At 38.2% G+C, this 26191-nt stretch overlaps 1 protein-coding gene across 1 annotated transcript in view; it reads left to right on the top strand.

The window, feature by feature from the left end:
* LOC101845978 (differentially expressed in FDCP 8 homolog) overlaps window positions 1-26191 on the top strand; it is a gene marked incomplete at its 5' end in the record, with an annotated part of 30162 nt that continues 3971 nt past the window's right edge. Inside the window, 11 exon segments of the mRNA XM_005091012.3 lie at window positions 1-364; window positions 2837-3032; window positions 5849-5949; window positions 8252-8401; window positions 11222-11366; window positions 12383-12447; window positions 15497-15602; window positions 20800-20927; window positions 22138-22251; window positions 23939-24070; window positions 25654-25740. Coding sequence (XP_005091069.2) covers window positions 1-364; window positions 2837-3032; window positions 5849-5949; window positions 8252-8401; window positions 11222-11366; window positions 12383-12447; window positions 15497-15602; window positions 20800-20927; window positions 22138-22251; window positions 23939-24070; window positions 25654-25740 — 1588 coding nt within the window.

The raw sequence follows: 26191 nt of genomic DNA, 5'->3' as shown, positions 1-26191 counted from the left end.
TGCCAGTGGTGCTGCAAATGGATATGTTTTGACTCATCAGACTATGGGATCAAATGTTCAAACAAGGGATGCTGAAGCGACTGAAGATATGTGTACAAATTCTGTGAAAGTTTCATCTCCCATAATCCCAAAACATTCCACTAATAATAATGAGCCTGGTAACTCAGACAGTGACAAGACTGTTAATGTTGTGGTGACTGTAGCTAACACTCCTGTAGAAATTCCTTGGAAGGGGAAAAGATCATGGAATTCTACTGCTAAGGGTGACTCATCGTCTGATCACAATCAAGATCATCAGTCATCCATGAATAGCACCGAATGTAGTCTATCCCCCAGACTTTCTCAGTCAGTAGAAGATGAAAAGGTACCCCCATGATTTGTCCCAAATTTCTAGAAGTTCAAGTCCAATATATAATTATTGGCCTATAAACTTTATAAAGGCAAAGTGGTACTCTTATGTTGTTCTGTTCTCAATTTCAATGTGCTGTTTATTTTACGGCCGGCTCTATTTCTCCGTCCGCGTGGGAAAATAAACTTGAACTCTATTTCTCCGAATGGTTTCCATTCTCGAGATTTTTTGATAATTTGCGAATGGAGTGCATTGTGAGTGAGTGTGTGTGTGTATTTAAAAGGTGTGAACGAGGCGTGAGGGCAGAGGCGTGGAGGGATCTTATTTTTGTTTATGACGGACATGAATGATTTTAGTTTTTGCTTTAGACTTTAGGGGTGACTTCTCGCAGTACCTTTTGAAGGCATTTTCAAATGAAGTACATGTTTAATAGTCCGGGAACGTTGCCCCAATCACAACTGAAGTGTCTGAATATATTCAGACATTTAAAAATCTCACGATCTAGCTCTAGAAATTGAATACGATGCAAAAAATGCTTCTTTCCTAATCCACGTAAAATGGCAGAATGAAAGATGACGCTTAACTCACTTGCGACTGGGCCCTTTCACCAGTCACAAGCGTTGAAGACTGGTGTTTTGGGGGGTATTTCAATAAATCACCACAACTCTCAGAATTACCCTATTGTAATCATTTTTTGACACAATAAAGTACCATTCAAGCTTAATCTAATACAAAAAACTAAAGTTGTCTAAGTCTAATACGTTAATTTGTATGATTTTTTAAAAATTGGCATGAATTTGGTTTTCCGAAAAATTTCCAGAGACGTGACAAGTAGAATGAAATTCACTGCAACAACAAAAATAAAAGTTCAAAGTGTTCTGGTTTGATTTGTATACATGTGCGAGTGTTTGGTGAAAATATAAAAGCTGGTCTGTGCATTGATTCAGACCCATACACTGAATTACATGAGACAGATGTACGGCACGACGTTGTGATTTCGTTGCGCGAAAAACAACACCGGTACTAGTGCTAGATCTAGCCCTAGAACTACGAATCGGGCCGTGTTCGGGTACATATCCAGGATCCTACCTATTAGACACATCATATTCTGAGACACTAGAACTAGTAAAACGCACAGAAGTATAGAAAACGGCGAAATTATGTGATTCTTGTTCTTGCGACTTCTTCGACCGTTACTACGACGCGACTGTCGGATTACTATCAGCTGTATAGAAAAAAACAAAGCGCGAGTTCCGGTCTGTTCAACCCCAGTTGGGGTCACTGTCTTTCACATTCAATAACTTAAAAACTACCGGCCCCAGAGATACGAAACGAAGTCTAAGTAGCTCAGGCTTGGCCAAACAAGGGTACGAGGCGGGTCTCGTGATCCGTGCGTGATTTGTAGAGCGGAAAAAAAATTCCAAAGTTGGTCACGCAGGGCTTGTGAGACCCGTCGCGAGCGTCGCGGCGGGGTTCACGCAACTGTTGTGTGACCCGTCTGAAGTGAGTTAAATCTCGCAAATATCCAAAAAATCTCGAGAATAAAAGTTTACCCTCGGGGAAATAGAGATCAAGTTGATTTTCCTGAGTGTTTGGAGAAATAGTCACTTCATTATTTTATTCCTACTGTCTAGATCTATATTCACTCGCAGAATTGCTCTTTTCTTTCCACCCTGCATTTTTAGGCCTACACATAATATAATAAAATTCTTGATTTTTTTCACCACTGGAGGTTTATGCTTTCCCTTAAATTTAAAGAGATACACACATGCACTCATTTAAAAAACCCTCTAAGACTGAAATGTAGTGAATCTGGAGGTATGATGGTTTGGACCCACTAGCCTTGGGTTTTTTCTTAGACATTTTGAAAAAGATTTCAATATGACATGATCAGGGGCTTTCGTGGCTTAGAGGTTAAGGTGTTGGCCTCTCATTCAAAGGTCCCGGGTTCGAATCCGGGTAGCGACCGAAAAATGTTCTTCTCTAAAATTGTCTCCTTTCACCTCTTTCCTGCTCTCTAGCAATATTCTGTCGTCTGTTTTCGTCTCCTCTTTCTGCCCCCACCCCCTCACCTCCTTTGCCCCCTCCTCTAGGCTCCTGAATCTTTCTGCAGCCTTTCTACTGCTACTCCTTGACTCCTTATTACAGGCGTCTTTTTGCCACACCCCTAATCTTCTGGTAGGAAAGATCTGCACCTAGCCTTCTCGGACAAGGGCGTAGGTTTTCGCCACCACCCGGGCAAAATTCAAAATTTCCTACCAACTAAAAGTATTAGGTGTGTCCCGCGTGCTCATATGAACCTTATGCAGTTGCGAGCGCCGTAAAACCCTCTACTATTAAAAAAAATGACATGATCATAGTAAGTTACAAATATTTTATATTCATTTTTAGACACTTTGAGACATAATGATATTGATAGTATCCAAGGCTTACTTTTTGTCTGGTACTATCGGCTGAAACTTTTTTCTTCCTCCCTTTCTTCTCCAGATGTGGGAAACTGGTAATGAAGGTAACATCTCGATCACTTCCTCCAAATCACTTTCTGCAATCTCCAGCAATAAAGGCACTCCAACCCGCAGCAATCCATTTAACCGAGAATTACTTGTGGATGAGGACCATTTTTCTGACACATTTGACAATTATTTTAAGGCAGAGAGGAAGTCCACAGGCAGCACCAAGTCTTGTGAGTGCATGAATGTAATAAGTTTGTTGTAAACCTTGACTGCTGAAAGTTTATTTGAGCATTTTTTATTTTTTGTCTTTGTTCTTGTATTGCTTTTCCCCCTTCATCTTTCATCTTTGATATTAAAATTGTTCTTGCTACCTCTTTATTTCTCTTTCTGGTACAGGCAGTCCTCTTGTAGTCTTATTCAAGAAAATTTAATCATAATAGTTTGCCCATCAATGTCTGAGAAAATAACCAGTGCATTTTCTGAGAAGAATATATCTCTTGTGGAAACAATGAATTTAAAGGGTTAAAATGACTTGCAGTGACTTAGCAATGAGACCTGAGACCAATTCCGCAAGAGAAGAGCTTGCCACATTTTGAACATTATTTAAAAGCTTAATTTCCACTGTACAGCTCTTGCAATTTCTCTCTTAGTCTTAGCTCCAGTATTTCTAATTCATGAAGTCTCATATAATAATGATATGACTTGCTGACCATTGCTACTGCTGCTCTCCAACTGAGTTTTTCAGGCTGAGTTAGACTCTCCCGTTTTGAAGGATTAATGATGAAGCCCTTCAGAGACATTTTCAGAGTGTCTTTGTAGTGCCTCACTTTTTTGATGCGTTAACTTTACGCTTCCCTGAGGACAGCTCAGAATAGAATACTGTCTTTGGGATTCTGATTTAACAGACGTTCTTACAATATGAATGTTTAGTCATTTTGAACTTAGAAAACAAGACCTTTTGACTTTGTGAGAACTTCAATGTCTGCTACTGGGTGTCTAAAAAAAACCTAACATACAACTTTAGGGCAATTACTCTGTCATCTATGGACCAATTTCAACAAAATGTTTGAAGTAATAAGAATTCAACCACAGGAATGTTACAACAATTATCAATATTCTAGAATATCAAATATAACACGTTAAAAAATATCAAGTTTTAAAAATTTCAACCAATCTTGAGTGAAGTGTGCAATACTTTTCAACTTGTAAAAAATTGGCCTTATTTGCTCTATTTGTGTATTGAAGAAAAAATTGTACAAACATGGTTTTGCCGAATAAACTCAAAGAAGGTGGTGGCTATTGTATACTCCAACTGTTGACCATTCTCCCCATGAGTGCAAGCTCCAACACATCCCTGGAAATTTTCAATGACCCTGTGGCATGTTCCTATGTTTATTCTTTGGACCTCCTGTTCAGCATTGAGTTTCAGCTTATCAATTGCAATTGTGGGTTGTTTTCATAGATTTTGTCAAAAAACCACAAAGGAAATAATTTAGTAAGTAATTTAGGGATGTCAAGTCAGGGGAATGCGGTGACCATTCATTTTAAGTTTTCGACTTATTAGGCGTTCCCCAAACCTTTCTTGGGACCATACAAGGGCCATTCTTGGCATGTGAGGTGGGCCCCCTCCCACTGGAACCAGACCTGCTCAACAGTGTAACACCTCCTTCTCCCCAAATTTTTTCTTAACTTTCTCAACATTGTGAGCAGATGTGATGGCCATGGTTTTGCATGGGTCCCCTTTAAAAATGTGTTAGACACCCTGTGTTTGTGTCGCGACACGGTAGAAGCAGGCACTTGTCAAATTTTGAGCATATAAAGTTATTGGTATATTATCTTAAAGTCGGTTCATTTGCCTTTCTTTCTGTGAAAAAAGTGTCCTATCTTGAATAGAAGTCGGGATATTTTCAATAGAAGGAGTCAAAGGTCGCCTGGTTTCAGAGGTAAAGTTTGCGAGAAAATGGCCTCCAAAGTTTGGTGACTTCTACTTCTATAGCTTGAGAGTTCTTGGAAACAGAAAATTTACATTTTTTGTGGCTTTAATTCATGTTTTCAGTAAAATCCACACTGAAATGTGTTTTTTAATGGACCTGAAGCCAGAGACAGAAAATTTGAAAAAAATTGCCCAACTGCCAGAAAAATGTCAGTTTCTTTGATTTCAGTATTTTGACGAGCGCCTGATTTCACCATGGTGCCTCACATTTTGTCCTGCCATTTGATGCCAAGAATTATTCAGAGGCATTTCATGTGGAAATAATTTAGCATTTTAGCATGGCTTTGGCTTGCTGTCTTTAATGTGTTATTGTTATCATCACAAATCCAGCAGCTGTTGTGGGAGAAGGCAGTCATGATCTTTGACCCTGTGAATTTTTCAAGAAGGTGGCTCATGTCTTATTTAGTTTTCCTTTGTTGCATTGTGTGCTGTGTTGAACTGTTGTCTCAGTTAGGAGTTGTTTGAAGAAATTAGGGTAATGAGTATACCCATTTTGTCTTTAGAGATGTAGTTGTCACAGTATGGTGGAACCAGGCGCTCGTAAATTTTTTGGCTTTTGGAGTTATCGATAAAGCTTGCTCATTTGTTGTGCTTTTGATGAAAAAAATACAAACCTTTCTTGAATAGCAGTCAAGGTATTTGTGATTGATGGAGGTGGGGGTTGACAGGTGTCAGAGGTAAAATTAGCAAGAAAATGCCTGTCAAAGTTTGGTGATTACTAAAGCTTGAGGGTCCTTGGAAACTGCAAAGTTACATTTTTGTGCCTTTGATCAATGTTTTTAAGTAAAATTCATGCTGCAAAGTGGATAATATAGGTAAGGTGTTGAGACAAGTAAAAAGAATTAAATAAAAATTGTCTAAGGGGATGAAAAATGTCAGTTTCTTTGATTTTATTATTTTGACGAGCATCTGATCTCACCACAGTGCCACACATTTTAAATGTGTATGGGAAGTCTTTTTTAAACTTCCAACCCTCTTATTTTATGGCTAGAAGTGTCCCTCTATGTGATGCTTTTTGTGTTTGTTTCTACTCTTTGTGCCAACTGTCCACAGCCTCTATGTCTCATGGCAGAGAATGGTGGCATGAAACTGTTCAACCCGAAGTTTCCTTTGCTGAGCTGGGTCTGTCAGAGGACCACTTCTCTCATCCTCAGGTACTATGTACTATATGTTGAGTGTGACATAATGAAGGCTGATAGGAGAGGGAAGACTTATAAATCCTTTTCTGTCATCTTTCTTTTCGCATTTTGGATGAATTAAATCGTAGTTTACCACAGATCAGCAGGTGATTGAAGGACTCTATTGGTAGGTCTGGACTCTTTACCTTCTCTCTCTTGTTTCTATATCCGTCTGTATGTCTGTCTTGTTTTGCATCTGTGGTAGATGGGTGGTTGGTGGGTGCTCTGGTGTGGTTTGCTCCTTTCCTATCAAACATCTATCGTCCTTATCTCTCTTCTTTCTTTTTTGTGTATGTTTCTCTCTTGTAACACATCTATTCTTCGGCACTTATATGACCTTATTGTGTTGCAAGTACCGTAAAAGTCTTACTAAAACCAAACTAAAGCACCTTGGTAAGTTTTTATATTTTCAGTATGCTACCATTTAGCTCAAATAAACATAATGTATAATATACTCTAGCTATGTTTATGATTATGGCTAGATTTCTCCAGCTTTGTGGATTCCCAATCTTATATCTGTTAGTTTAATTTTAATATACATATAATTAGTTGTCCAGAAGCTTTAATGGTATTTGATTCTGAATCAGATGGCATGTTTGGCCTGTGCTGTTTTGAATTTCTATTTTGCTTATACTAGGTGACAGGCAGAGTCAGACCACTTGCATTACTTTTACACCCTTTTCTTACTTTCTCTTCCTTTTTTTGTGTTCACTTTATTCCTGTTACATTTCATGAAAACTGGAGCTAAGTTGTTAAATTATAAAAAATGTTCAAGAATAACATGTTCAGCTATATTATAATAAAAACGGCAAGAGAATGTCTATTCTTCTACAAACTCTGGTCAGTCATTTACACAAGGCCTGACCAGTTACATATCCGTCGTACTAAATGTATTAGCTGGAGAGGCTAGCCATTATTTTTGTTTCGTGGTGATAACACTGGCTTAAACAGTCATTTTATTTGACACCCGTATCAGATAGTAGACATGGTGCTTTTGGGCCTTTTGTGTGAAAGTTTGTGTTTTGTGTTTTACGCTTCATTCGGCAGCCATAAGCACAAAAGGTGGTTTTCTGTCGGTTGGTCCATCCGTCCATCTGTTTGTCATCTGTATTATTATCTGTCTGTCTATCTGTCTGTCTGTCTGTCTGTCTGTCTGTCTGTCTGTCTGTCTGTCTGTCTGCCTGTCTGTCTGTCTGTCTGTCTCTCTGTCTGTCTGTCTCTCTGTCTGCATGTCTGTCCATCCGTCCGTCTGTCCGTCCGTCCGTCCGTCTGTCTGTTTGCCTTGCTTTTCATCTGTACTAAGTTGCTATTGTATTTTCACTGTGCTATTTAGCTCAAACAAACAGATACTCCGGTTTTGGTTATGGTTAAGCAGTTTTATTTAAGTCTGTAGTTTGAAGTTTATGCCATTTTCACTGATAGAATGTTTCACTTTTTTGGTAATGAATTCTTCAGTTCTTGTGAAAACATCATCTTGTAAGGCTGATTATTAGTAAAATTTAATTGCTCAATGAATTATGTCATTATGTTATGACTCCTGAAAATTGAGCTTCGTTTAGTGAAGCCTTGATGAGCCTGAATCTATTGTCATGGCAATCTCATTGAGACCATCAGAAAAATGTTAATGATTTTCCTTTAAAAAAAAAAAAGAAGTATTATATGCCAGCTGCAGTGTAGAAATAGCCCCCCCCCCCCCCCCCCCTTCTCCCTACTCTGGAATGACCATCTGTTTAAACATCAGTGCTAAGATGTACTTATATAGTATAATGAATACCATGTCAGCCGTCCTTTCTTCTTCTACTGTGCCGTATATAGTGTTCTCACAAATACTACTTTGAAACAGCCTGTTTAGAAATGTGCTAAAAATACTACAAACAACACTTTAAAAATAAAACTTGTGTTTGTAAGTTTACAGTTATTTTCTTTGATTCTTTGACCTCAATTCATACATTGTGTGCTGCATCATAACTCGTGCATTCTGTGTTGCACCTCTGTTCCTGCGTTCTGTGTTGCCCCTCTATTCATGCATTGTGTGTTACACCACTATCCCTGCATTCTGTGTTGCCCCTGTATTCATACGTTGTGTGTTACACCACTATCCCTGCGTTCTGTGTTGCCCCTGTATTCATACGTTGTGTGTTACACCACTATCCCTGCGTTCTGTGTTGCCCCTCTATTCATGCGTTGTGTGTTACACCACTATCCCTGCGTTCTGTGTTGCACCACAATTCATGCATTGTGTGTTACACCACTATTCTTGCATTATGTGTCATGCCAGGGTCACTTTGGCCTGAGTGATGTGGAGGAGCTGGAACTGGCAATTGACAACTGCAAGGAACTGATCCGGGAGGCAGCACAGGGCTCTGACAAGCAGAAGAACTTGGTGCTCAAACTCGTCCAGCTTAGGATCAAGCTCCAGGAGATCAAGGTAGGCGAGATGGAATTGATGGGTTTTGTGTGTATGTGCGCACACGCGTGTGTGGAGATGGGGTGGGGGTAAGTTTGTGATTTTTGTATGTTTTACAGTCCCATCAGCGCAATTTCGATAATGTAGGCGATACGTTGCCTCAACCCTCCAGTTTATGTCAAATCTGAGATGTGTGGAGAAATACAGCACCCTATCAGAAAGATAGTGATACTTTATCAAATGGACTTCCTTTGTCGGAATCAAAGGTATATCTTTTGCAGACAAGGAAAAGAGTTGTTTGCCACATGTGTGAATACAAGGGTTGGGGGAAGAGGTTCAGTTCAGAGAGGACACAGACCATTTGAAGGTTTTCTGCTTAACAATGAGCTTTTTGCTATCCTAAGACAGCATGAATTGTTTGTTTACCTGTCTCTCATTGATTCCACTTTTATTTTGTATTGAGACAAAGTGCATTGTAATTAAGTTATGGTGATATTGTCAGAAAGAAGTGTGAGGCACCGTGGTGTAATCAGGCGCTTGTCAAAATAATGACATCAAAGAAATCTGTGTTTTTATGGACGTTGGGCAATTTTTTTTTCGAATTTTCTTTTTTTACTCAACATCTTTATTGTCCATTAAGAAACACATTCATGTGTGGATTTTACTGAAAAACGTTGATTAAAGGCACAAAAGATGTAAATTTGCATTTACCAAGAACTCTCAAGCTTTGGTAGTTACCAATCTTTGTCGACCATTTTTTCGCTAATTTTACTTCTGAAACCAAGCAACACCATCTCCTTCAATTGCAAGTATTTCGACTCCTATTCAAGATAAATGAGTAATTTTTTCAATGAAAGCAACTGAACAAGCTTTATGATGATACCAATAACTACATGTCTAAAAACTGACAAGCTCCTGATTCCACCACGTCGTGACGCAAATACAGGTGAACCTGTGTAAGACGGCCACCAATTGTCAAGGAGAAAAATGGCCGTATAAGACAGGTGGCTGGCTTAGGCAGGACTGACCAAGATGAAGAAAACAAACCAAAGGTTGTTGCTTTGTTGTTGTTGTTGTTGGTATGTTTTTTGTTTGCTTTTTTTATTGTTTCTGATTTTGTGCAAGGGTTACAATAAAACGAAATGTGTCAAACGAGTAAGACTGAGGGCCATTTTAAAACAAACACATGGGGTCACCACCACTCAGAGAACGATTGAGCTACGCTTCAGTCGCAAGTTTATATTGACGTCCATTGTTACTTTGTTACAGACTGGGTACACAGTGGCCATTCATCTCATTTACGATTTGTGTATGAGTTCTGGGCGGGGCCTATGGGTTATGAGGGATCACACGCTTACCACACCAGCAGCTGGAAATTTGCTACCTATTGGTCAGCTGTGGGAGGGGCCTACGTAACATGATCAGTTAGAGGGACTACCTAACAACAACGACAGGTGTTGGATTATGACGTCTCGCCCACTACACCAGGGGTCGATGCATAATTTATGACAAAATGTAATGGAGTCACTAAGGCGGCCGTCTTAGACCGGTGTTATTGTTTGGTGTGATAGGGGTTGTGTGTTAAAATATGGTGGCAGCGGCCGTGTTGGACAGGTGGCCATTTTACACAGTGAAATTGCATTAAAAAAACGCTAGTAGGGAAATGGAAAGTGGCCGTTTGTACTGGTGGCCGTCTTATAGAGGTGGCCTTCATAGCAGGTTGGACTGAATAACATCCCAAACTCGGTTTTGCCGGATAGGTTAAAAAAAACTTATTGACTTCAAATTCAACATCTTGTCCTGTGTTTTTAACGACCCTAAAAAAATAATCAATACAAAGGTTTTGAAAGGTTTAAGTAGAAGTGTGATGCAGATGAAACCTGTTGCTGAGATAGAGAACTTATTTTTTCTTCAAGTTAGCTGAGGTATTCTTGGTGAATACACTGACTTTATATATTTGCATTGTACAGAGAATTTCAAATTACTAGTTACTGGGTATTTGCCTTTCATTTTGTTGAAAATGGACTCTGATGAGGTATGTATTATATTTACTCTGTATGTATCTGTCTCTGATTTGAATTGATTCAGATGCTAAAAATATCAAAAGCTATTGTGTTTTTATGTGATTTTGTACGGAGCACCTTACATATTTTCTTTTTATGACAAGGGGATTTTTGTGGATAAAAAAAAAACTATTCTAAAAGATGAATAAAACATTTATTTCTCTTCTTATTCTGTCTTTCTTTTACTCAGTCTGCTATATATTGCATGAAGAGCTTTTTGTTATGTATTTCCCTCAATGGCCTTGCACTTGATTAAATTTATAGATTTACTACAGCATTTTTCTGTCTCCACTTGAATTTCATTTTGATAGTATTCTGCTCCAAACATTTGACCGGAAGAAAAAGGACTATTTGTTTTTTGTTCCAAAGCTGTTGCCAATACTGTTCTGGCGGTCTTCAATAAAATCTTTCCCCTGGGCAATGGGAGAATGTTTCCCCACGACAGTGGTAGACATCCGTTATAACTGACTTAACTATGACATAGACGTTCGTGAAATTAATTTTGAGCCAGGAATGTTTTTTTAGTGACTGCAATGTGTTCCAGAAACCAGTTACACAGTTACAATACAACACCATTGAAATGATTCTGTCTGTGGTTAGGTGATCCCTAGATGTGGTATTCAATATTCCTAGAGAAAATCATGACAATGTTTGTTAATCATTAATTTGAAAAAAATGTTTGAAGTACATCACAGCATTGTCCTAAGTATGCCCGCCCACTTTTAACAAGTGTACTTATCTCAACAAGTTTTTCTTCACTTTTCGTCTCATTTATCAGGAGGGTCCAGAGCCCGTTGCGGAAAATGTGAAGGTCATCCTGTCCCATAAAATGATGCTGAAGTCGAGCCGCACAAGCAAGTACTACTGTGAGAAATGCAATGGCTCCATATGGGGGATGCTGCAGGCTTGGTATAGATGCACTGGTGAGGGTACACAACATCTGAAAAATAATAAAGATATCACTTATAATAAGGAAAGCAAGAATGAGAATGATAACAGTGGTCATGATAGTAATATAGTAATGATAATTTAAGAAATAATAATAATTATAACAACAGCAATAGTGATGATAACCTTGTTATTAATGATATCAAAATAATAATGGGAGGATGATGTTATTGGTAATTATGCTATTTAGATTAATATCAGTAAACAATAATAATAAATGACAATGGTAATTATAATGGATTGTCTTTGTATTTACCATTTACCTTGGAGATTGCAGAACTTATTTTGTTACAAAGATTTCATAAATCTACACTTTCAGTACCCATGATAGAGTACATGATTGCATGAATAAAATCTCTGTCTGTCTGTTTATCTGTCTGTCTGTCTGTCTGTGTCTGTCTCTCTCTGACTCTCCCCTTAAACACACACACACACGCACACACATACGCACACACATACGCACACACACACACACACACACACACACACACACACACACACACACGCACACACACACACACGCACACACACCCACACACACACATAAACACACACTCATACACATTCACACTCACGTACATGTATGCCCATGCTTACTCACAGAGAAGTGCAATACTTCTTTGAACAAATTTCTAAAAAATAGTCACACCTTTTATGTATTCAGTTTATGAGTCTTTATGAATGATGAAATTTGTGTTATTTCTTGATTCTTCTTTGCCATGATTAGCTTGGTGGATTAAGAACAACACTTTATGAGTTCAAGTAAAGGCTGTTCAGTGCCCAAGGTCATGCCTTTGTCTCTGTGAGAAAACACTTCACAAAATTTTTTCTGACACTACATAATATTGTTTCTTCCCTCCTCCCAGGCAAAGATAGATGTCCTTTGCTCCTCATGAGATCTTTTCCATTAAAACTTCTCGTATAATTTTTGTCAGTTTAGAGAATTTTAAACCAAGTTTGACAGCTATTTCACCTTTTTTCCCCTCTTCAGAATGTGGGTATCGCTGTCATGAAAAGTGTTTACAACAAATTCTCAGAACGTGTGCTAAAGCAAGGGTAAGTGCTGGTAGCCATCCCGCCACAGTGATGTGATGGGATGTTTTAGTCTGGCTTAACTCACTCAATCCTGTGACTGAGATATCTCGGTCAGCTCATGGGCTGCGTTCAATCCCTTCGATCGAGATAACTCGGTTCTATAGTTTTGTTCCGTATACTAGTTATTTCGTTTCAGAAAACAGCCTCAAGTTTTATTTAAGGTCAATTTATTATTTCCCCTGCCAATTCTTCCTTGAGGGGTGCTGGAATTTTGTTTCTGCTGTCATTACACATGGAGAAATCACGGTTTTTATGAAGGCACTTTCAGCACTTTTGTTCACACTGATCAGCTAAACATGTCTCGCAATTAATTCTCTCTGCCTTTCTTACACATACATTTTTTTTATTCATGAAAGTATTCAGCAGTCTTTATCATACATGATATACACTATGTAGATCTAGATGCTCACAAGCATATTTGAATTAATGTAGGCTTGCTCTTGCTCATTCGGCAATGAAAAAAAAAATAAGCCCCCAAAAATGAAATACATCCCAAAGCAAAACTATTGACGCTACATACTTCAAATATGGTTCATCTAAAGATCCATCTTAGGTTGTACTTTGTACCTAATTTCAAAGCAATTTGATGATATTTATGGTTTCTAGTGAGCCCTTACGTAAGTGCCAAAATGACCGGTTTCTGGGTACAATTTTGAGAAAAACTCCGGGGATTGAGTGAGTTATGCTAAATTAAACAGACCTGCCTTGGAATTCTTTTTATCCCGGTTTGCTACTGTGTTATCAAATTGTTTAAATACTATGGAACTTGGATTCAACTAAGTTGTTTGGCCTGACCTTCAATTTCGTTGGATCCGAGTTACTTAAAGCAAACATGAGGATTTTTATGTAGATAATTACAGGCACTGAGTAAGTAATGTATGATGTATTTGAATTCCTTAATAAAAAAAAGTGTGGTTTCAAATGAGAGGCATTTTAATTTCTTTGAATCCATACCAAAGAAATTCTGGAAAATTCCAGGAAAAACACTGAACTCTACCAGGCACAGACTGTTCAAAAGGTCTGACTAGTTCCAATGCACGCCTGTGTCGTGTATCGTCTATGACGTATTATTTACCATACAAGTTATGTTGCTGTGTATAGCTCAGCATACAGCAATCTTTGATTCCACAGACTAGTGCAAAATTCATTACTTATATCTGTGTCAAGACTAGCATTTAGTTGTAATATTGATCAGTAGCTGGGGAAAAAATGACTATGAGCTACTGTGACGGATTTATATCTCTACTGACGTTCTATACCTGGACCGCTTGTTGTACACCCCCCCCCCCCCACATATGCTCTCCCACTCTCTCCCACTCTCACACACACACATTCACACACACACACACACACACACACACACACACACACACACACACACACACACACACATGCACACTCAGTCACACACGCCCACACAGTCACACGTGTGCTTGCCGCCCATCCGACCTCAACACACCCTCATGTGTACACCAACAACTCGTGTTGGTATGAAATAAGACCGCAAATTGGTCCCTTAAGATATGAACAATAGAATAGGCTAAGTGACTAATGGTTCACGGTGCAGATGCTGTAGATGGTTTCAAGGAATAAATAAAGTTTGTTATGGGAGGAAAATGAGTGAAACCACGTCGGGGGGGGGGGGGGGGTGTCACCCTGCTAGCAACTTCGTTGAATCCAAGCTTGCTCATTTGTGTGTTTGTTGAAACCGAGTTATTTTTATTGGATTTTGATTAATATAAAAAAATATTGACATCCATCTCGTTTGGTGAATCCGAGTTCCACTGTACATGATTTCCCAAGTTCTACAAAGCAAAATCGCTATGGCTTGAGTTTGAAAGAAAATTTTTTTAGCTAAAATTTGTGAGGGTTGGGTCTTTTAAAAAAATGATTTACTCAACACTGTGGTAAATGACTTTCGCCTCTATAATGGCATGTTGAACATCTGCTGCATAATATTAGGATGTGCTGACAACTCGAAATGAAAGAAAGAATACAAAATTATTCTTCAGTTCTCCTCTAAGTTTGAATCAAGATATTTACCAAATGACATCCTTTAAATGTCCATTGTCGAGTGAAGTAATTTAATCAATTTATCTTAACATTAAAATACATCGCAATGAATATTCAGAAATTGCTTTCAAGGTAGTGAAGATTGTTATTTTTCTACTCATATCTGTTTCTGTGTCTTAGATTCTTGCAGACTTGGCACTTCTGGAGAAGTTTGAATCTGAGTTGAGTCTTTAAGTTTTAATATTTTTCTTCTTTCCTGGAATAGATTTATTCAGCCAAGAAAAATGTGGTAGCACCTGTCTCTCTGCCCGCCTTTGAAATATGCTTTTATTTTCAAATGTAGGTGTTTTTACACCCCCATTGACACAATTTAGATCCTTTAAGAGGTGGGCTTCTGACCTTGCCTGTCAGGACCAATCCATGCTGAGAAGGATACAACATTCCAGCAGAAATACTGAGTTACTTGACTCGAATTTTCTCCCCACTCTATAATTGTACTCTGGTCTTCTGCATGCAACAACGAAGTGCCTAACCGCTATACCACATATGCAGATGAAATAAGCCCAGTTGAGTGTTGAATTGTACACGTTAATGATTGTTTGATGTTTGTCTACTTGCTGGAGAGTTGACATGTACAGGGCATGCTTAAGATGTTGTAGGAAAATATTTATTTCTCCATCATAAGAATGGCATGTCATTAGTTCAGTCTGTATCTTGGTAGGCCATGGTGCGAATTATCTTGATTCAAATCACCGATGGTCTTTTTACAAACTTGGGTTGTTTGGGGAGTTTTCAACGCTTCTATCCTACATGTCTGGGTCCTCTTGGATATTGGCCTTACATTTGGAGGTCCTGCCTCTTAGATAATCCTACAGTATTGTAAAAGGCATTTTACCACTACTACACCATATCCTCACTATAAGAATTAGAGTTTGCAGTGCAACCTGAACTCTGCAAGTTCTAAGAGAACTTCACAATGATTGTTATATTGTTGCAGGTGTTACAAAACCCAACCCTCATCATGGACCTGTGTCCGAGAGAGCCGAATGGTCTTGCCAGTCAGAGCTATCGATGTGGGGAGTGCCGGTCAGCCATTTCTTTCAGTAAGTCACCCACACCTTAGCTAGGGTGGGGGGGGGGGGGAGCTCAAGAAATAAGCTCACACATCTAATGTTGGAATAACACTCAACATGGATGTGTATGAGCTTGTTTTATATTAGAACAGTTTGATGGCAAAATGCGACTTACGCCATTTTCAAAGTCTGTTTGAAACTAGTACCGTCGTATCAAAAAAGATGAGGCACATTCCAGAGCAAACTTTTTTTTTTTCACAAAACCTGATTTTTCCTCTCTAAATTAGTCTAAAAAATTTCAGAAACTTCTATCCTTTTTAAAAAAATAAACAAAACGAGATAAAAGTGGTAGACCTTTTTGACTATCTGCGACATACCCTCTGTGTGACAATACAGTTCTTTCTTGGAATCACATGACTTTGCTTGTAGTCAACGAAAGTTTGACGGTGGATCTTTCTCTTCCTTATTATTGTAATGTGGATATGTCACGTTTTGTCAAAAATACGTGAAGATTTCATGATTTCATCAATTTAAAGGATAAGAATACAACATAGATTTTCATAATACAAACAAATGTTCAGTTAATGGGTGAAGAACTGAAATGTTCTTTTTTTTTAAAAACTGGGAAAATGAATATATGTGGCATGATGGAACAAAAATGCTCTTTTACTTCTCTCCATTAGTTTCCTCTAGTTCGGGGTGGGGGGGGGGGGGGGTGCATCTACACATAAGCTGATGTGTCTTATTTTCGCAAAAAGCTCAATATGGTAATCTTTGTGTTGATGTGCTTTGTGAGACCTCACCTTCTGTGTATTGTTTCTGCATTCTTTTTAAAAAAATTGTTCTTTGCTCTTACTACAAGGTTGAGTGTTCCTCTTTCAAAATGGCTTATTTATCTCCAGAGAGATGTTGCGCTGTGGCAAAAACTGACACTCTGATTTGTGACTCCACTCCTAGATAGTCACTACCATCTTTCCCCTTCAGCTAGTCCTGAAAAAAGGGAGACAATTTTTTAAGAGCCTGTTTATATATAATAATAATAGTAATAAATAATAAATAATAAATGACATTTATGTAGTGCTCAACCCCGAATAAAGTACACAGGCTCTGAGCGCTTTACAATACAGTACAACATACAACAGTAACATGAAACGTTGTGAGTAACATGAAACGTTGTGTTCTGACTAAAGAAAATTATTCCAAATATTCATCTTATTAATTTAAAAACAGAAACGACTTCTGCTGACATTTGAATGAATCAAAAGATTTTATTTCTCTCAACGTACTTGGTAAAGCATTCCAGATCTTGGGGCCTTGGTATTCAAATGCCCTTTCACCCATTGTTTTAAGTTTCATAGATGGTAAAATAAATTTCTTTTTGTCAGCTGATGACCTTAAACTGCGAGTTGGAATGTACAGTCTTAACAGATTTGATAAATATGATGGTGCATTATCATTCAAACATTTGTGATATATGGTGGCCAACTTGTACACAATCCTTTTCTCAACAGGAAGCCAATGCAAAGTTCGTAAAAGAGGTTTAACAGAGTCTCGCTTTCTTTTCCATAAAACTAAACGTGCTGCATTGTTTTGGACAGTTTGAAGTCTTTTAACTTTCTCTAGTGATATTCCTGATAACAAGGAGTTACAATAATCGAGTTTTGATAAAATTAAGCTAGTTACTAGTAAAGCAGTATACTTGGTATTGATCAGATGACGTATTTGACTAATTTTTCTTATTTCTAAATACATGCAGCTGATCAGATGATATACCTCAGCCGACATTGACAAACTAGAATCAAAATAGATGCCAAGATTCTTAACTTTTCTTGAAAATAAAGTTTTTGCATCACCAATTGTAATGTGATCATGGTCAACCTCTTTCACAGAATTTGCATTGCCTGCCAGAATGACTTCTGTTTTATTATCATTTAACATCAATTTATTTTCCATTCCATTCCCTGTCTTATCCATTTACAATTACAGTATAATCCGCTTATATCGATATTCTTTGGGAAGTGGATTTGATGTTGATATATAAAAATGTGGATAATGAAAATATATAAAGCCAAAGAAGAAAAAAACAAGGGGAGGTCAGCGGTAAAAAAGACAGCACTACTTTTCAAAGCTGGTTGCTTCCCTTGATTCTTACACAACTGCACGAAACTAACAAGAGGCAGAGGGGAGGGGGTGTTGGAGTTACAGTACCAAATACCAACAACGCGAGGCGCACACTACACACCAGCGCAAACTTTGTTGTAGCAGCCTTGTAAGGCCTGTTTATGGTCACTTGCTGGGGAAAATGGAAAGGTGCGAGGTACTGACTCACTGACAGTGGCACTTGCCAGGGACAGACTGAGAATGGGATGGGGAAAGGGAGTGAGCAATCGGGAGTAGGGGTAGGGAGGTGATGCCCAGCACGCAAGACGCTCACCTCTGTGAGACTGAGGCACTGTACTGTGTTGGAGACCACACTGTGTAGGCCCTACATGACCTACTAAGGCCTGGTGTATCGAATAGGTTACTTAGCGGGTATTCTGACTTAATGAAGAACTAATGTGTTGACCGTAAGCGTGGCTTTTCTCGCCATTTATGTTCGTGGGCTTCCCAGGTACCCAGGAGACTAGTCGATAAAGCAGAGTAGGTCGTCCACCCCCCGGGGCAATGCCACTGACTGTAGTGTCTTTAGGCCATTCCCAAAGGGGGGACATTTCTCGTTCAAGCACAGTAGAATTGTAAATGGGCTGATCTAACAATGTCATGCTCATAACTGTCCCTGAACTACCACAGGGAACTGCTTTTTCTTTCCTAATCCCTACTATCGTGATTTTCCTCTACTTCTTTTGTATGTTTGACACACTCTTGTACCCACTATTTCCGAGGTGCCTTGATAGTCGAAGCAGATTTTGTGCTGCTGAAGCTAGAGAGGTGAGCAGAGTAAGTCTGATTCCCTGTAAGGGCTTCTCTGTTGACATCCACCCCATGGCGCTCATATGACCTTATCCAGTTGCGAGTGCCGTAAAACCTCTACTAAAACAAACAAGCAAAAAACTTACAATTTCCTATACATAGTTAGTGGACACTCTCATGTAGTCAGCTTCTTTTACTTCTTTTAGCAAATATATTATATTCGGGTGGTGGGAGAGTGTCAGTGGTTGGTCTTTTTTCGTGTCATTCCTGCTGTTGTTTCTGTCAGGATGTCTTACTTTTTTCCTGCATAAAATGAGCATTATTTTATTAATGTGCTTCAGTTTACTCAAGTTTGATTTGCATAGCAAAAATGTTAATGGTTGTAATGGATTGTGTTTGTAAGTTCCATTTTCATTGGAGAGTGCAGAATGCACATTAATGTGTCAAGGATTTCACAAACTAGTACTCTTGCAGAGTACATGGTTGCTATTGTCATGCCAGATGGCTAAGTGACTACTAAATGATATGTGAGGCAGCGTGGTGGAATCAGGCTCTCGTCAATTTTTGGGCACATAGAGTTATTGGTATCATCTTAAAGCTTGTTCACTTGTCTTTATTTGGAAGAAAAAAATATCCGTTTATCTTAAATACAATTCGAGATATTTGAGAATGAAGCAGGTGATGGTCACCTGTTTTCAGAGGTAAAATTAGTGAGAAAATGGCCGCCTAAGATTAGTTATTTCCTTAGCTTAAGAGTCCGTGGTAACTGAAAATTTACATCTTTTGTGCCTTTAATCAACGTTTTTCAGAAAAATCCACACTGAAATGAGTTTTTTAATGGGCATGAAAGGTGTTTAGCCCAAAAACAAAAATTTGATAAAAATTCACAAACCTGCGAAAAAATGCAAGTTTGTTCACTTTGATTATTTTGACGAGAGCCTGATTCCACCACGCTGCCTCACATATATTGGAATGTAATTTTATGATACACTAGAGGGTGTTTTTCATGTTGTGTTATTCAAAGGATTTTTAAACAGGATTTTGTGCTGTGGTGGCTGATTGGTAAAAAGGCCAGTTTTGATTATAATAGAAAGTGAGAGAAGCTTTGTGTAAATGAAAGATTTCTTCAGTGTATTGATTGACATTTTATTTTCTTGTTTACATGTTTGGATTGCCTTTTCCCCATATGTTCTTACCATTGTCTTCTTCAAAAAGTAAAAGAATACTCTCTGACTTGACCTAGACTATGTAACAAGAGTCTTGTTAATGGTTTTAATTAGTGTTAATTGATCAAAGTAACGCTAATGGTGTTAATAAAGTGAAATTCCTATTTATGGTGCTGAAGTCCTAATTATTAAAAGAAGACCCGGGTCGGCGATCCCAGAGAATATCGATAACATTGTTAAAAATATCAATTTTTTTAAAAGGGAAAAACATTCTTCAACATCTCTTCTGACGGGTCACAATGACAGAACTGTTTAAAAAACACCCTAAATGACCTAGAAGGGTGTTTGAAAAATGCATATTGAACTAAAAATCCGTTAAAAATTTGTTTTTTCTGTTTTTCTCAAAATCTGCTTTTTTACATTTGTGACCTCCTGGGTTCAAGACATTTTCAAAAACTACTGATTGAAGCTTCAAATTTTGCATACAAGTGCTTTAAGAGCAATTCTAGGGATCCATGTGAGGAAATATTTGTTGTGAAATATTAAAATTTTTTCTAACAAAGTTTCGTCTACTGCTTCGGGGTCCATTGACTTTGGGCTCACTTTTTTTATATTTTTAAAGATAGGTCAAAATCCTTTCATAGATCCACAGCCCATATAGATTTGCATTTGTGTACCGAATTTCAGGCTTAAGTTTCAGTATTTTAAATGAAATTTACCTGCACTAAGAAACTGGTTTGAAAATCCAAGATGGCCCCCACAGAGACCCATTTTTCAGTAAAGAGCAACAAATTCACCCTTAATAAAACCTATTCACCTATGAACTTCTTGCACAATTACAAGAAAGGGAATAAAAGCTTTTTTGTTTAGAAAATTTATCCGGGAGTGTACGTCTCCCCTTAAGTAGTAATTGAAAGCCAGTCGTATTTCTATTAATTAGTCAGAAATATATAGACGCTATTAATTAATGTGAGCCATATTAATTGTGTTAATAGTTAAAATCATATTTATTGGGGTAATCGTGAGAGTGGTATAAATTGTTTTTTAGATAAAAATTTGTATTTATGGTGGTAATCAGTAAAAGTCATATTTAATGCTATTAATATTAAGTACTGAGAGTCCTTATAGTGTTGATGTTGAATCTCTGACAGAATCAGGCATGAGTGAGCCTCGTATGTGTGACTACTCTGGCCGCTACTACTGTGAGTATTGTCATTGGAATGACTCCTTTGTGATCCCAGCGCGTGTACTGCACAACTGGGATTTCACTGGACACAAGGTGAGTTGGTTGTTATTGATATTATTTTTATTGCTGTTGTTTTTGTTTTTGTTGCTGTTATTGATGTTTGCTGACTCATTTTGTGATTCAGGTGAAATTCTCCTTTAGTTCATTTGCTCATGCTCAACTGCAAGTACTTTTCGGGTTATTTTGATTCGAATCACAGTTGACTTGTGTTTTTTGAGGAGATTAAACGGCTCTTCATGAATATAGCTTGATCCTGTTGGAGACAGACATGAAGTAGAGATATATAGATTAGAGTTGGACTGTGGGTGGTTGGCGGGTGCTCTGGTGTGGTATGCTTCTTCTGTCCTATCAAACATCATCCTTATCTCCCCTTTTTCTTTTTTATGTTTGTTACTCTCTTGTAACACCTCTAATCTTCTTGTGTTCATATGACCTTATCCAGTTGCGAGCACCGTAAAACTACCAAAAAAAAAAGAAGAGTTGAACTGTATTCAGAGTTTGCACCGTTTATGTTAGTGGGTATTTAGTGGGTATTCGGATGTGGTTTGCTCCTTCTTTCCTATTAAACATGTATCATCCCTATCTCTCCTTCTTCGTGCCTGTTACTCTTTTGTAACACCTCTAATCTTTGCTGACCTAATTAAGTTGAAAGTCCTGTAAAATGGTACATGTATGTTGGAATACAATTTGGATGACTCTGGTTTTAATTCTTGGACTAACCTTATTTAAAAAATGTTCATGGCTCTCTCTCTGTTTAATCCAATCTTATTGGAGATGGATGTAAATTTGGCGGTCCTTCCTCGAAAGAGGCATTAAATTAGGTTGTCAGCAGATTCTGTGGTGCAGTTTCCTCCTTTCCTATAAAAAAGCTGTCTGTCTTTCTTCTGCGCCCCTTCTTTGCATATAATTGTTGCCGTCATTTGTCATTGTCATATTTCAAAATATGAGGTTTTCAGGAGAAGCGAAAAAGTGTTTCATTTCAGGCGGGGCATTATGTCAATACAAAATGTGTAATTCGTTTAGTCTGTTCTTAATTCAAGAAAGGAATGAGACTAGGACCAATCAGTGTGCCTCATCATACTCTACAATATGTTTCATGTTGAAATTCTGACATACTATAATGTTGAATGATAGTGATGATTTGACCTATTTGTTTTGCAAGTGCCATAAAACTTGTACAAAAACTAAAAGGTGAAAAATCCATAACATTCCAAATGTGTTTATTATGCTATGGTCAATGCAGGTTTGCCGTGCATCCAAACAGTTCCTGAAGCTTATGCAGCACAAAGCCGTCATCCGAATCCAGGATATCAACCCTATGCTTTTTGTCTATGTGGATCAGCTCAACGAGATCAAGGTTTGATACCCATGCAGTCTTATTGTGTAAAGGGAAATCAGATCTGTTCGATTCAATGGAGATTGGATCTCTTTGGGTCATAGGAAATCGTGTCTCTTTCGGGTTTTAAAAAAAATATGTTTCTCTCTTTACTCACTTCTGTGTTTCTGTAGCTGTTGTACATTGTTTTGTCTTAATGACCCACGTTTGATATCTCTTCAAGTAAAGAGCTGTTGCAAATTTATTTTTTTTACTTTCAAATTTTCTTGTGCTTTCTGTTCGTTTTGAGCATGAATTAATGGCTGTTATATCATAATGGATGCCCTTGGCATTGCATACAAAAGATATGACTAAAATTACTCGGTGGAGAATGTCTGTTTTATCGAGTACCCCCATCTTTCTGCTGGGATCTGTATCCTACTCAGCTCGAGTTGACCCAGACTAGCAGGGTCAAAGCCGTTGTCCTGTAAATAAAATAAGTATGTTGGGGGGGGGGGGGTAAAGCATTTAAAATCATGACCATTCCTGTCTGCTACCCCAGTAGCTGTATCGTTGCTCTCAGGTAACTCCTGAGTTGGCTTGTATAACTGAGAAAAAATAGAATGTCTCGTTACGTAAAGATTTAGGAAAAATATGAATTTGAAACTTATGAGCTGTGTGACTCTGTCAATGAATGCTTTATCTTTGACTTTGATTGATAATTGTGAGAAACATGACTAAAAATCCCTTTTGTATGTGGACTTATTTCTGAGTAGAGAACTATTTTATTTCTTTTTTGATAGTTTTCTAGTTCCTTTCTTTTGCCAGTTGTCTATACTCTGTTCACATTATTTAGCTTTTTGTTTAAAAATATCATCATTGTTTTGTAGCTATTTATATATGAGCAGGAGCATGTAGACAACTAAATATAATTAGTGATATTACTTTTTTTATACTTCATACTTTCAGCTAAACTGTTCATAGTTTCTTTGTTTACATTGTTCTGCATATACAGGGATTTTCTCATAATTTCTGTATTCTTTGTTTGCTCCCTTACAGGAGCTGTCATATAATTTCTGTACTTTATATGTGTCACGACATGGTGGAATCGGGCACTCGTCAATTTTTAGGCATATGGAGTTATTAGTATCATTATAAAGCTTGTTCATTTTGTCTTACATTTGGCGAAACCCCCCCCCCCCCCTCATTTGTCTATATAGATGTCGAAATATTCGTGATTGAAGGAGGTGGGGGTCACCTGGTGTCAGAGATAAAATTAGTGAGAGAATGAAAGCCAAAGTTTAGTGACTTCCAAAACTTTAGTGTCCTTGGAAACTGCGTGTTTGTGCCTTTGATAAAGATTTTAAAAAAGTAAAACCCCTGTAAAAATGTTGAGCCAAAAATAGAAGAAAAAAAACCAAATAAAAAATTGCCAGACGGCCAGAAGTATGCCTGTTTCATTGATTTCAATACCTTTCTCCCTCCAAGACCTAAGATTGACAACACACTCTATGGAACATTACAGCTACTGCAGCAAACCTGCACTTATCACTACATGGCATTGGACAGAAGGGCGAGAGTCCAGCTGTTGCTGGATCAATAACAACAACAACAACTTTGATTTCATTATTTTGATGAGCGCCTGATTTCACCAAGCTGCCTCATATAATAAACGTTTGCAGGAAGTGTCACATAATTCCTGTATGTTTGTCTATTTCTGTTGCTGTAGAAACTTCGTGAGGAGATGATGATCATGAAGAAGTACATCCTGTCTTGCCCAAGCGCTATGGCTGCCAAGCTTCTGCTGTTGCTGGCAAAACGCCAGCATTTTGTGGAGTGTTCAGACAGATACTCCATGCAGGTGAGGAAAAGTTTTTACTGGATCAGACTTAGTTTGGTCATGAATGTGCCTCGTCATTGAGTCAGAACAATGACAGAGGATTCAATAATTTATTTTGAGATGGTGATGGTTGTATCATCAGACCAGCTAACTACTCCAGTAAAATCAGATTTGTATATCACTCTGTGGACCAACTGACCCCCTCCATCTGTATGCTGACCCATTTGATTATTTATTTGTTTAGCCTGTACAGTGCAAGGAAGACTTTTAATAAATGGTAGTTGAAAAAAGAAAGGAATTGATATCACAAACCCTAGCCTATACAAGGATGGCATTTTTACAAATTGTAGTTGAAGAAACAAAGGAGGTGTATCACAGACTCTAGCCTGTACAAGAGAGAATTTTGCAAACAATAGTTGAAGGAACAAATAAAATGGTCGTAGATTCTTAACCCAGCGTATGCAAAAAGAATTGTAAAAGGGTGGGAACAAAACTGCCAGTAGGCAGGTGTGCACTACAGACTTGCCTTGAGTGTTTGGCCTGTGCAGTGACCATGTGTAGGGATTGTGACGGCAAACTCACACAGATAAGCTCATTGGGAAAAGTCTTTGACCCTTACTTACATGTAAACTTCACGGGGTCCCACATTCGAAACCTGACAGTGTCGGAAAATTTTCTTCTCTAAAAAGTGTTTCTCATTTTACCTTTCCAGCTCCCTAATCATGTTCTGTTGTCTGATTTTGTCTCCTGTTTCTGCCCCCCCCCCCCACCTCCCCTTTGCTCCCTCCTCTTGGCTCCCAACTCTTTCTGCTGCCTTTCTGCTGCTACTTCTTGGCTCTTTCTTACTGCTGCCTTTCAGCCACACCCCTGATCTTAGGGTAGGTAAGATCTAACCCCAAGCCTTCTTGAAGGACAAAACTTTGCGACGGTCCTGTTCGAAAATTGCGCTCTTTAAAGATCCCTTGGCGGTCCTAAAATTGATAAGAGTAGGCTTTGGACGCCACCTGAGCAAAATTCAAAAATTAATTCCTACCAAACTGAAAATGCATAATGTGTCCCACTCGCTCATGTGACCATATGCAGCTGCGCATGCCCTAAAATACTCACCAAAAAAAAGATTTTAAAATTTCAAGGGGCGAATTCTTGATCTGAACAATATCACATTCATTTTTTTTCAGTGAAAGTTACAAACCCCTCATTATGTAAAGACTTGTTTCATACTATTTTATGTGCACATTTTTAGTTAGTGTTTTGAAATTTTTGGGGCTAACTGGGTGAGAAAAAAAAAGAAATTACTATCTTGTAATATCCTTGGATGCCAAAAAATTCAGAACATGAAAATTTGGAAGATTAAATATAGAATCTTATAGGGATCTCATACTCCAAGGTCTTTGTTATAGAACTTGATTTATATTATCCTGTGGTTAAAATTTCTTTCTTGTGCAGGGAGATCTGCCAGGGAGGTCTAAGGTTGTTCCAAGTTCCAATTTTGAAATGAGTGGATGAGAACTATATACTGCACAGCGATAGTTTTACTTTATTATTACGGTACCCTACTTTGCTTCTCATTACAATTTTCTTGTTCTTTCTGTGTATTGTGGCAGGACTTGCTGGATGCAGAGGACGTATTGGTACCAGAGCTGGTTAATGTCCACAGCACCTGGGCACAGCACATCAAGGTGGACTGTGAGGTGAGGCTTGCTTGTGGTTTGTTTGGGGATTTTTTGTGTGTCTCTTCTCATCTCCAGTGTTTTTGTGTTTTTTCTGTGATTTTGGGGGAGGGATGGGGCTAGGTTGGGGGGGGGGGGGGGGGGGGGTGCATCTACACATAAGCTGATGTGTCTTATTTTCGCAAAAAGCTCAATATGGTAATCTTTATGTTGATGTGCTTTGTGAGACCTCACCTTCTGTGTATTGTTTCTGCATTCTTTTAAAAAAAATTGTTCTTTGCTCTTACTACAAGGTTGAGTGTTCCTCTTTCAAAATGGCTTATTTATCTCCAGAGAGATGTTGCGCTGTGGCAAAAACTGACACTCTGATTTGTGACTCCACTCCTAGATAGTCACTACCATCTTTCCCCTTCAGCTAGTCCTGAAAAAAGGGAGACAATTTTTTAAGAGCCTGTTTATATATAATAATAAT

The sequence above is a fragment of the Aplysia californica genome, unplaced genomic scaffold (genome assembly GCF_000002075.1).
Source record: "Aplysia californica isolate F4 #8 unplaced genomic scaffold, AplCal3.0 scaffold00025, whole genome shotgun sequence".
Classification (NCBI taxonomy): domain Eukaryota; kingdom Metazoa; phylum Mollusca; class Gastropoda; order Aplysiida; family Aplysiidae; genus Aplysia; species Aplysia californica.
This window is presented reverse-complemented; position numbering and strand designations above follow the sequence as displayed.